Source organism: Brachionichthys hirsutus, unplaced genomic scaffold (assembly GCF_040956055.1).
Source record: "Brachionichthys hirsutus isolate HB-005 unplaced genomic scaffold, CSIRO-AGI_Bhir_v1 contig_797, whole genome shotgun sequence".
In the NCBI taxonomy this organism is placed as follows: Eukaryota; Metazoa; Chordata; class Actinopteri; order Lophiiformes; family Brachionichthyidae; genus Brachionichthys; species Brachionichthys hirsutus.
The window spans coordinates 599,131-609,449 of NW_027180329.1; the positions used below are offsets into that span (position 1 = coordinate 599,131).

Here is a 10,319-nt window from a genome sequence, read left to right on the forward strand (position 1 = left end):
TCACAATACCGACTAGAGCCGATCTGCTGTATATAATGAGCTATTTTAATTTCATACTGGAAGTGTAGATAATGCATCAGTAAATTTACATAATACTCTGAAAGCACAACTTGGAGCAGAAGTTTTTATCCGCCATGGCATTTACTACAGTTGAGTATAAATAAAGTGTCCATCATTTGCGTAATACTTGCTGTATACTCGTGTTCTCTTGTTTCCAGTGGCCAGACAGGTCTGTTCGCTTCCTTCCCAACAGACCTGACAAACCAGTGTATTAATAGGGTGGGGGATTACAGCATAGTGCCTTCAAATGATATACACATTTAAATGTGTATATTAAATAGGTTACCATTTGTATACTTTTCAGTTGTTCGGTTTAGTGTTCAGAGTGGAACATTACCAAATATACATGAACAAAATAATAAGTTTTATGAAGATAGACTTAGAAACTACACAGACAAATACAACGTGTATCCTCTAGAGGGCGCCAAGCCCCCATTAATTCACTGCCAGGTAAGGGACAACACCGATCACATGCTCATTTCATTGTCCGTTTAATGGTGAATACAGGTCACAGTCCGAGAGTAAACAATATGGTGAATGTCTCGTAAGGCAAATAATGTTTAAGTGGAAGCAGAGCTTTTGTTTTCCAACGTTGATGATGAATGATAGAGTGCACTTTCACCACCACCACCCACGCTGTAGATATCAGGATCCTACAACAGGGCTCATCTGCGTCCCAGATGCTTCTTGAATGCCTTTAAGGACTTTGCCATCATTGGAGCGACTCCTGCGTGAACATGACAAAATAGGTCAAAGGTTTACTTAGGGTGGGACATCAGGATAACAGATCTGGAACATATGCATGGGGTACATTTCATTCTAACCTTTGAAGTGCATGACTGAATAATAAAAAAAAGTAAAAGCAATAATACATCTCTGAGCAGGTCAGTCTGATGTGTCTGGGAAGCTGTGGCATAATTTTGCCGCAACCATTTTATCAGCTCACTTGTTTTTTTGCGAGGGTCTTGTGTATTTCCTGCCCCCGAGGCGACGCTGCTGGGCTTACTGGGCTCGGTACAACTCGGCCTCAATCTGTTGTCCTGAACTTTCATGCTGAGCATAGAAGAAACAATAGTAGCTGCGTTCAACAGAAGTGGAAACTAGTGAGCATATGGAGCTCCATGTTGCAACACCTGACAACAACTTCAGGCAAATGCAAAACGAAACCAGTTTGTCAATTCTATATGGAGCTCAAGGTAAAAACTGGTTCAGCCGGAGACCATTATGTGATCCTGACACAAGGCAAGAACCAGATGCTCCTGTAATTCATCTTTTGTCAAAAGAAAATATTAGTTCTGGATGCTGAAGTTCAAATGTGCATACAAACAAGTGTGTTTTTTTTATTTATTTTTTTAAACAGCAGCACTAGTCACTAAACCTGTGCACACATTTCTCATATTTGGGGTGTTGAGACCAACCTGCTCTTGAGGGGAGGTTGCTGAACAGCAGTTCCATGAATTTCCTGCCTAATACGTACATCTCTTGGTGGCTTGGCAACGGTGTGAATAAATGCCATCTTCACTTGCCGACCTAAAACACAGTGTGCAGCACGTAAATAAGGGTAAACAATATTCTCCTACTCTGCGATGTTCAAACATTCACTTTCTAATGTTGTTGACAGATCAAGACAAAAGGCAGCAGCACACAAGTCGACACCTCTGGGTTTCTTCGAATGTGCAGACACAATGGTTTTAGTCAGTCTTTGGAGTTTCCTTTCCCTCTCCTCAGACAGCCTGATGTACATCTCTTTCCACGATTCATATTCCTGGAGTCTGGAGTCTTTGAAGTCCCTCTCACAGTGTTTCCCCCAAAGGTGGTCAGTTACCCCAATGTAGATCTGTAAAAAAAAAAAAAAAAAGCACAGATCAAACAAAATTCTCTCGTCCCAACTCTAATAGCATAAAACTCATTCGAGTCAGAACCTGCAGCAGTGAAATAGCGTCGACACTCCTGGAAGCTGATGAGCAGAAATTGACCTCTGACCTCGTTTAAGTGTTTGACATGATAAACATTATAACCCTTATTTAACCAGGTAAGTCAATTGAGAATTAATTCTCTTTTTCAATAACGACCCGGACCTAAGTTGCATGTTTTTGGTGGTGGGAGGAAGCCGGAGAACCCGGAGGGAACCCACGCCGACACGGGGAGAACACGCAAACTCCACACCGATAAGGATTTGAACCTGCGACCTTCTTGCTGTGAGGCAACGGTGCTAACCACTGTGCCACCGTGCTGCCCTAACAAGCTTTACATCAAATTAAGGACGCTCATTTCTCCAAAATGCTACGCATGCAGGGTGAAGAGGTTTCATTATGTCCATCACCGACTTGAAAGCATTTCAACCACAACAGCCATTTGTGAAATTATGCGCACCTTCAGCATGCATTTGAATTCCAGCTACTCAACGCAGAGCTAAACAGACGAGTTTAGCCCGTTCCTATTTGCACTCTTACCGGGTTGTATTCTTCAATGCGCAGCAGCTGCCCCGCGGTACACCTCTCCATCACCGGCTCAAGGATCTCAAACGGTACGCCACCAGTCTCATAAAGCACTGAGGAGAGATCCCTGCGCCTAAATCTAAATCCCATAAACTGGCAGAATCATCAGCTACCATGCAATCCGGGCTTTTTTTTATACTCACAGCTAATGTTATTCTGCAATGTCCGAATACACTGCTGGTACAGACTCATCATGGTCGGGAGGAAGACCGTCTTGTTGCCGGAGTACACTTGCATCTTCCTGTTAAGTCGCTGGCCAGTAAAGCCTGCAGACTCCTCACAGGCGTCGTAGAAATCTGAATCCTTCTCAGCTTCAAGGCAAAAAGAAGGACGTCGGCAATGAAATCGGCAACATGACAATACAGATCAGGTGACTCGCAGCAAAATACATTTCCTCTCCAGGTGCTCGGCACGAGGTGGTTTTCCACATTCGGGGAGAACAGCAGCTGAAGGAACGCTCATCTGGTCCAGAACAGACTCCTTAAATGATCAAAACGCAAGAGCTCAGCGAATATCAGTCAGTCGTTGCCGGCTCTATCAACAGGGTCATAATGAAACGTACCTGTTTTGAAGAGTTGGAGTTGAAATGGCTCCCAGGTGACTTGAGGGCTTTCAGCCCAGGATCTTTTGTCGCTCCTTTAATGTCAGCTTTGGCTTTAGGTTTCTTCTTTCCAGATCGTTTTCTCCCGACGACGTTCGCGTCGTAGTTCAGGCACGATTCGAACGACGTGGCGGGCTGCTCGGAGGAACCCTCACTCTCCTTGTCTTTGGGCTTCATTTTCACCTTTTTGTGTTTGAGTTTTGAGCGGCCCTTATTTTCAGGATGCCTGTCCTCATCTGTCTTTTTCCTTTTTCTGTTTCGGGCCTCTGGCGTTCCGGACGACCCGCCGTCGGCCTGTTTTAGGGTTTTTGGGCATTCGTCATTGGGCTTGAATGAAAAAGAAGCTTCACCTTCTTTGAATGATTCTTTTGAAGCTTTCGGTTTCTTATGTGACCCTCTCTCTGAACCCAGTCTCCCCTCATCAGAACTGCTCCTAATCTTTTCCTTGGAATGCACACTGGAGTTGTGTTCTGTATCCTCTGGGTTTCTGTCTGCAAGGCAGTCAAGACCGTCTTCTGATTTCATATTGTTCTTCTCCATGGGAACAAACGAATCGTCCCCCTTGAGCGCAGCCTTCCGTTTTGAGACATCTTTCCGAGAGACACTGTAGTTTTCTTGAGGACTTTCTTCTTGATTTTCATCCTGGTCTTTGTGTCCGTTCTCGTCTTCATATTGCTTCTCTGAATCAGTTTTCCCATTTCCTGTTTTGCAGAAGGCCGTACCTGTGGAGTTCCGACTCTCGGCGTGAGATGATAAGCAATTATTGTTCAGGTCCACTTTCGCCAATCTTCCATCACCGTTCTGGTCATTCTGCAGGTCTTTGACAGATAAACTACCTGACGCATCTCCATCTCCTGTGTGGCTGCATCATAGAAATGAATATCAAGCGCATTGCTTCAAATAATATATTGAAAATGAAAACTGCAACAGTGAATTCATTTTACCTTATGGCTTTTTTAGGGAGTAATCGTTTCCAACCCCTAATGAGCATTTTTGCAAATTCTCCAGCCTGTTCATGTCTGCGCAGAGAGTTAACCGTTTTGCCAATTCCAGTTTCCTAATTTATTTAATGGACACATGGGTTAGTTCAGTTCATTAAAAATCACATTTGTAGTCAAATATTGGATAAAAAATTAAAATAAAAAAAACTCACAGCAAGAATATCTAATGTAATATCCAGATCTTGAAGTTTCTGCAAAATTTTTAGGACCTGTAGAGTAAACACAAACAAAATGTGGTCGTCGGTTTGTTTGTTTTGGCCTGTTTAAGACAAAAAGGTACAAAACAGGTGAAGGAAAGCCGACATGCCATGTATGGTAGTCTCTGATTTGCATCGGAACAGTTGCTGAGTGTGCATTCTGAGCAGAAGCTATGTATGGATCCCCTCACACCCACGGAGGCTGCTCCTTTTACTGCAAACTATAAATGGATAACGCTCCAGCCCCCCCCCCCCCCCCCCCCTCACTATGGAACTGCATGGGTGTTTCTAGATGCTGTTCACAATCTTATTTACATCCATCTCGATTTAATCCGAATATCAAAGCATGCACCAATTTCAAAATTAAACCCTCAAGTGGCCCAAACGAGGCTGCAGAGAGCCAAACGCCCACTGATGATGGACAGCGGCCATAGCCCATAACATGAACAACTGGACGAGTCGCCAAATTTAGCAGCGTGGAAGCTCCCATTTAAAAGGCCTGCATTAAAAAAAAATAGTGTTTCAAATCATCCACTTGGACGTTTAAAGTCTAGATCTCCAAAATGCTCCCGTGGCTTTCTGAATAGAGCGTCCCTGAACGCATCCGGCGTGCTCGTGTGTTGTGCGCACGTTTATTTGAGAAACAAACACTCTAAATACCGTAGCAGACTTTGGCGCGTCTGCGAGCTGGAGTTTGAAACGCATGACTTTCTTCGCCACCTCGGAGCTGCCGGCCATCACGGTGACTCACGTGGGGACCGGCGTCGACGCGCACACCGGGCAGCTCACCGCTTGATGACGCCAATATAATGGGCGGAGCCACGAGAGAAGTAGCGTGACATGTGTGACCTCCATCCAGACTCCTGGAACGTGAAGGCCTGTCCTCGGAGCGTGGCCTCACATTTACATCCATTAAAAGTTTCATCTCACTTTATGATAGTTTCCTTCAGGAATCGAACCAAGTTTACACACGTGCACTTTAGTTTGAATTAAAAGTGTAATGATGACCCCTATTCCATAATGCCAAATAATCCTTTATCCTTGATCACCACCACCAAAATCCGATGGTTCGTTCCTTTTGTCATTTATTCCAAATTAGTCATCTTTTTAAGTAATCCTCCAAACAGACAGAAAAAATGCTGGCAGTGAAATACTGTTTTGATAGGGTTAGGGTCCCACATTGTTTAGGTAGGTGTGTTGATATCTACGGAAAGAGTTTTCCCAAATGTATCCAGTGACTCTATTTATTTATTTTTATTTAACATTTAGATTTAACCTTTAGATTAGATTAACCCAGTAAGTTAATCGAGAACTAATTCTCATTTACAATAACGACCTGGACCTAAGTTGCATCATTTTGGTGGTGGGACGAAGCCGGAGAACCCAGAGAGAACCCTCGCAGACACGGGGAGAACATGCAAGCGCCACACAGAAAAGCCGCAAGCTGGATTTGAACCTGTGATCTTGTTGCTGTGACGGAACAGCACTATCTCTCTTTTATCATCAAAACATAGAATTTTGTAGTGCAAGGTATTTATTTACATGTGATACTTTTAAAAACACAAATACTTGAACATTTTATATGCAGTACATTTAAGTCTCTCCATTACACAATTTCTACTTCATTTTTTATTTACAAAATAAACAAAATTAATCTCTCGTTGAGGCCAAAATCAAAATAGCTTTTGTTACATCTAAAAAATAATAATAATAATAAAACATTTTTGAACAAAACCTTTAACCAAAATCTCGGGTCATTTCACCTTCATTTCCATATTTCACAATATTGCAGGTATAGAACATATTTTAAACACAGTATTTCCTTCGGGATACTTAAATGAAATGTTTTTTGCATCAGTGATTTTTTTTTTTTTTGGTGGACTAAACAATAGTTGAAGAAATCTGTCCCTAAGACATTCATAGTGGGGCTGCCGTAGGTTGGCACATTGCACACAGATTGAAAGCTGTTGTGGCACATTATATTGGTAGAGGGGTTCTCTGCCCACATGCATTGCACAATCGTGGCTGGCACTAACTTCCCAGGAGGAGGAGTTAACTGCATGTGTCTTTGAGTTGGGGTGACGACTGGTCTCTCCTGCTCCGCTAACTGGAGGCACGAGTCCCTTCCTCCGCAGCCTCAACTTCATTTCTCAGGTAAATTGGGATTTGCTACGTTTGACTGTTTCCCATATTAGGAATGAAAAGGCATCTTGGTTCAGATTTTGTAATGCTTCGGTTCTTGTTGGGTATATTCGACTGGAAAATGTGCTGTTTTCTTGCTTAAATAAACTTAAAGAGACAAGTAAATCATCTAAGTCTATTTACTTTTGGGGAGGGGGGGGGGGTTATTTCCACATAGTTATTCCTGACGACAAAGTAATCAAGTATTTTGGTGTTGTGGCTTGATCATGTGAGCAGTGAATTTTTAGGGGAAAACAACTCTTTTGGTTTTTGTTATTTGAAGTATTAAAAAAAAAAAAGTAAAGAAAAGGGACGAAAGTAAAAAATACTTTCCCTAATTTGAAATTAAAAACACAGAGAAGACATGAGGCCTGCCGCTCATGTCTCAAAGTCTATAAAAGGCACGTCATGGGTGAGCCGTCCAGAGCTGCTATTCCTGGACATACAGCTGATAAACTGTGACAGATGCAAAGAGGGGCATGTTGACGCGCTCGCAGCAGCGTTACCTGCAAATGTACGCGTGTTGTCGAAGGTGCGATTGTGTCTAAGTTCCACAAAATGTGAATTACATAAATGTGTTTCTTGCTCAATCCAACAATTTAAAAAGTGTAGGGATTTGATTTGGAGCAAACAAAACACAGACATGACACAAGAATAGGGCCTCAGTAACAGCTCGAGACGCAACACAAGTTACGGCAAAGTAAACGAGGCGCTGTTTAAAGGATTGAAGTATTTTCAGTCAAGTCAGTAATGTTTTTATGTGTGGACCAGCTCTGCTTTGTCTGTTCTGTTGAATTTTATTTGTATTTTCAGAAGGTTTGGGCTGTGTTCCGCTGCTGCAGCCATGGCACCCAAAAAGAACAAGACAAGCAAAAAGAGCAAAGGAGACATAAACGAAATGACCATAATGGTCGAGGACAGCCCCATCAACAAGATCAACGGCTTAAACGCGCTCTTAGAAGGAGCAAACGGCTTCAGCTGCATTTCAACCGAAGTCAACGATTCGGCGTACGCCCCGAACCTCCTGGAGGGCTTGAGCAACATGAGGCAGGACAGCTTCCTCTGCGATTTGACAGTAGCCACCAAGTCAAAGTCGTTTGACGTCCACAAAGTTGTCATGGCCTCTTGCAGTGAGTATATTAGAAACATATTGAAGAAGGATTCGACCCTCCAGAAAATTGACCTGAACGAGCTCTCCCCGGTCGGCCTCGCCACAGCCATCACGTATGCTTACTCTGGAAAGCTGACCCTGTCGCTGTACGGCATTGGCAGCACCATCGCCGCAGCCATGCTACTGCAGATTGGCACCTTGGTGAAGATGTGCAGTGATTTCCTCCAGCAGGAGCTCAGCGTGGAGAATTGCATGTATGTGGCCAACATCGCTGATGCCTACAGCCTTAAGGAAACGAAGGAGGCGGCTCAGAGGTTCATGCGAGAGAATTTCATCGAGTTTTCTGAAATGGAGCAGTTCCTGAAACTCACCTACGAGCAGATCAGTGAGTTCCTCGCCGACGACTCCCTGCACCTTCCTTCAGAGATCACAGCCTTCCAGATTGCCATGAAATGGTTGGATTTTGACGAGAAGAGGTTGAAGCACGGTGCAGATCTTCTCACTCACATTCGCTTTGGCACCGTCTCTGCCCATGACCTGGTAAATCATGTCCAGAGTGTGCCTAGAATGATGCAAGACTCCGAGTGCCACCGTCTCCTTGTTGATGCCATGAATTACCATCTGCTGCCATACCAACAGAACATCCTCCAGTCACGCAGAACAAAGGTACGCGGCGGCCTCAAGGTCATACTCACAGTCGGTGGACGCCCTGCCTTGACAGAGAAATCTCTCAGCAAAGACGTTCTCTACAGGGACGTTGACAATGTGTGGAACAAGTTGACAGAGATGCCAGCAAAGAGTTTTAATCAGTGTGTGGCGGTCCTCGATGGCTTTCTCTATGTGGCAGGTGGTGAAGACCAGAACGATGCAAGGAACCAGGCGAAGCACGCTGTTAGCAATTTCTGCAGGTAAGAGCCGACTGTCACTTTAACATCGCTCAGATTACTTTGTGTGCAGAATTAGAGAATAAACGGTAATCCCTCCCCTCCCACGTTCTTTAGATACGACCCACGCTTCAATACTTGGATTCACTTGAGCAGCATGATCCAGCGGCGCACCCACTTCAGCATCAACGTCTTCAATGGGCTCTTGTTTGCAATCGGAGGGCGAAACGCTGATGGCGTTCAAGCCTCCTTGGAGTGCTACGTGCCCTCCTCCAACCAGTGGCAGATGAAAGCCCCCATGGAGGTGCCACGCTGCTGTCACGGCAGCTCCATCGTCGATGGCAAGATCCTCGTATCAGGAGGTTACATCAACAACGCCTACTCCAGGGCCGTATGCTCATATGACCCCTCCACCGACAGCTGGCAGGATAAGAGCAGTTTGAGCACGCCTCGAGGCTGGCACTGTGCCGCCACCGTGGGAGATCGAGCCTACGTCATCGGCGGTAGCCAGTTGGGAGGTCGCGGAGAGCGGGTGGATGTGCTCGCTGTTGAATCCTACAACCCTCACAATGGGCAGTGGAGCTACTGTGCACCTCTTCACACAGGAGTGAGCACGGCTGGCATTTCCATGTTGAACAACAAAGTCTATCTCCTAGGAGGCTGGAACGAGGGTGAGAAGAAGTACAAGAAGTGCATTCAGGTTTATAACCCTCATCTCAACGAATGGACTGAGGAGGACGAGTTGCCAGAAGCTACTGTTGGCATTTCCTGCTGCGTCATCACCATACCGACAAGGAAAACACGAGAGTCCAGAGCCAGCTCAGTGTCCTCTGCACCAGTCAGTATATAAGGGATCAGATCATAAGGATGATGTGGGTCACATGCTTAAAGGCCTCCAGCTATTCTGTTACACAAATGCTGGTTATGAAGTCTATTGGTAGTTTCTTTTTCAGGGCTAAGAAGATCAGTGAAAATAGGGATCAAGTATTCTTTCTTTAAATAAGCAAACAAACTCTAAAATGCAGTGATAAATAATTTGACGCAACACCTCAAGCTAAACTATAGAGTTAATATTTTAAGGGAGAATTCAGATGCCTTTAAATGTATCATTTTTGATCATTCAAACCAGGGAAGGGTTTTGTTACAGTCTTGTTTGTGGTCATGACAGCTACTGTGATTCTCAGATACTTGAACAGAATAACAAGAGGCAAAAAACCTGCCACCTGCCAGGAGTCGGTGCGTTCAGACACGCAAGGATGCAGTGTTGTATGTTTTGCCATCATAAACACTGTCAGGATTCTGCTGGGAGGATGTTGGACGGATGAAGGTTGAGTGATGTGACAGAAATCAAAAACATTTGTAAAAAAAAGGAACAAAAAAAAGATACAAGTCAAAGCGTAATTAAACTTGGGGCTTTCCTGGAGGTCAGTACTCATGAATGCCCTAATTCCTCGTGTCTTTTGTTTGTTTTTAAAATTAAAGGTATGATGTGTAAGCTACTCTGCGCTATGGTCATTCATGTATAATAGCATTGTATTCTAGGACTTTTATAGCATTAAATGGTTAATAGACTGCACTTATAAGGCGCTTTTTATACCTTTGCGGTGCCTGAAGGGCTTTACATTAAGCCTCACATTTACACACACATTCACACCCCCACATTCACTATTTGTGGAAAGGTGGCGTGAATGACTCTGGAGAAAGGTCACCTCCTTCCCAGATCGCTAAATACAAATACTATAGGTTGGTGTTTGTGTTGCTGCTTATTGTCCAGCCCAAAGTGTTG

At 44.2% G+C, this 10,319-nt stretch overlaps 1 protein-coding gene and 1 pseudogene across 1 annotated transcript; one reads left to right on the top strand and one right to left on the bottom strand.

The window, feature by feature from the left end:
• Window positions 1-725: 725 nt before the first annotated feature.
• LOC137912924 (elongin-A-like) lies at window positions 726-5,095 on the bottom strand (annotated as a pseudogene).
• Window positions 5,096-6,468: 1,373 nt separating this feature from the next.
• On the top strand, window positions 6,469-10,032 carry LOC137912903 (kelch-like protein 31). Its single transcript, XM_068757029.1, has 3 exons — window positions 6,469-6,511; window positions 7,352-8,557; window positions 8,651-10,032. The coding sequence occupies exons 2-3, from the start codon at window positions 7,383-7,385 to the stop codon at window positions 9,381-9,383; spliced, it is 1,908 nt and encodes a 635-aa protein (XP_068613130.1). The 5' UTR covers window positions 6,469-6,511; window positions 7,352-7,382; the 3' UTR covers window positions 9,384-10,032.
• Window positions 10,033-10,319: the final 287 nt, after the last annotated feature.

Coding starts and splice junctions, on each gene's coding strand:
- LOC137912903 (XM_068757029.1), top strand. CDS start 7,383: ATGGCACCCAAAAAGAACAAGACAAGCAAAAAGAGCAAAGGAGACATA. Junction 8,558..8,650: donor GCTGTTAGCAATTTCTGCAG/GTAAGAGCCGAC, acceptor CACGTTCTTTAG/ATACGACCCACGCTTCAATA.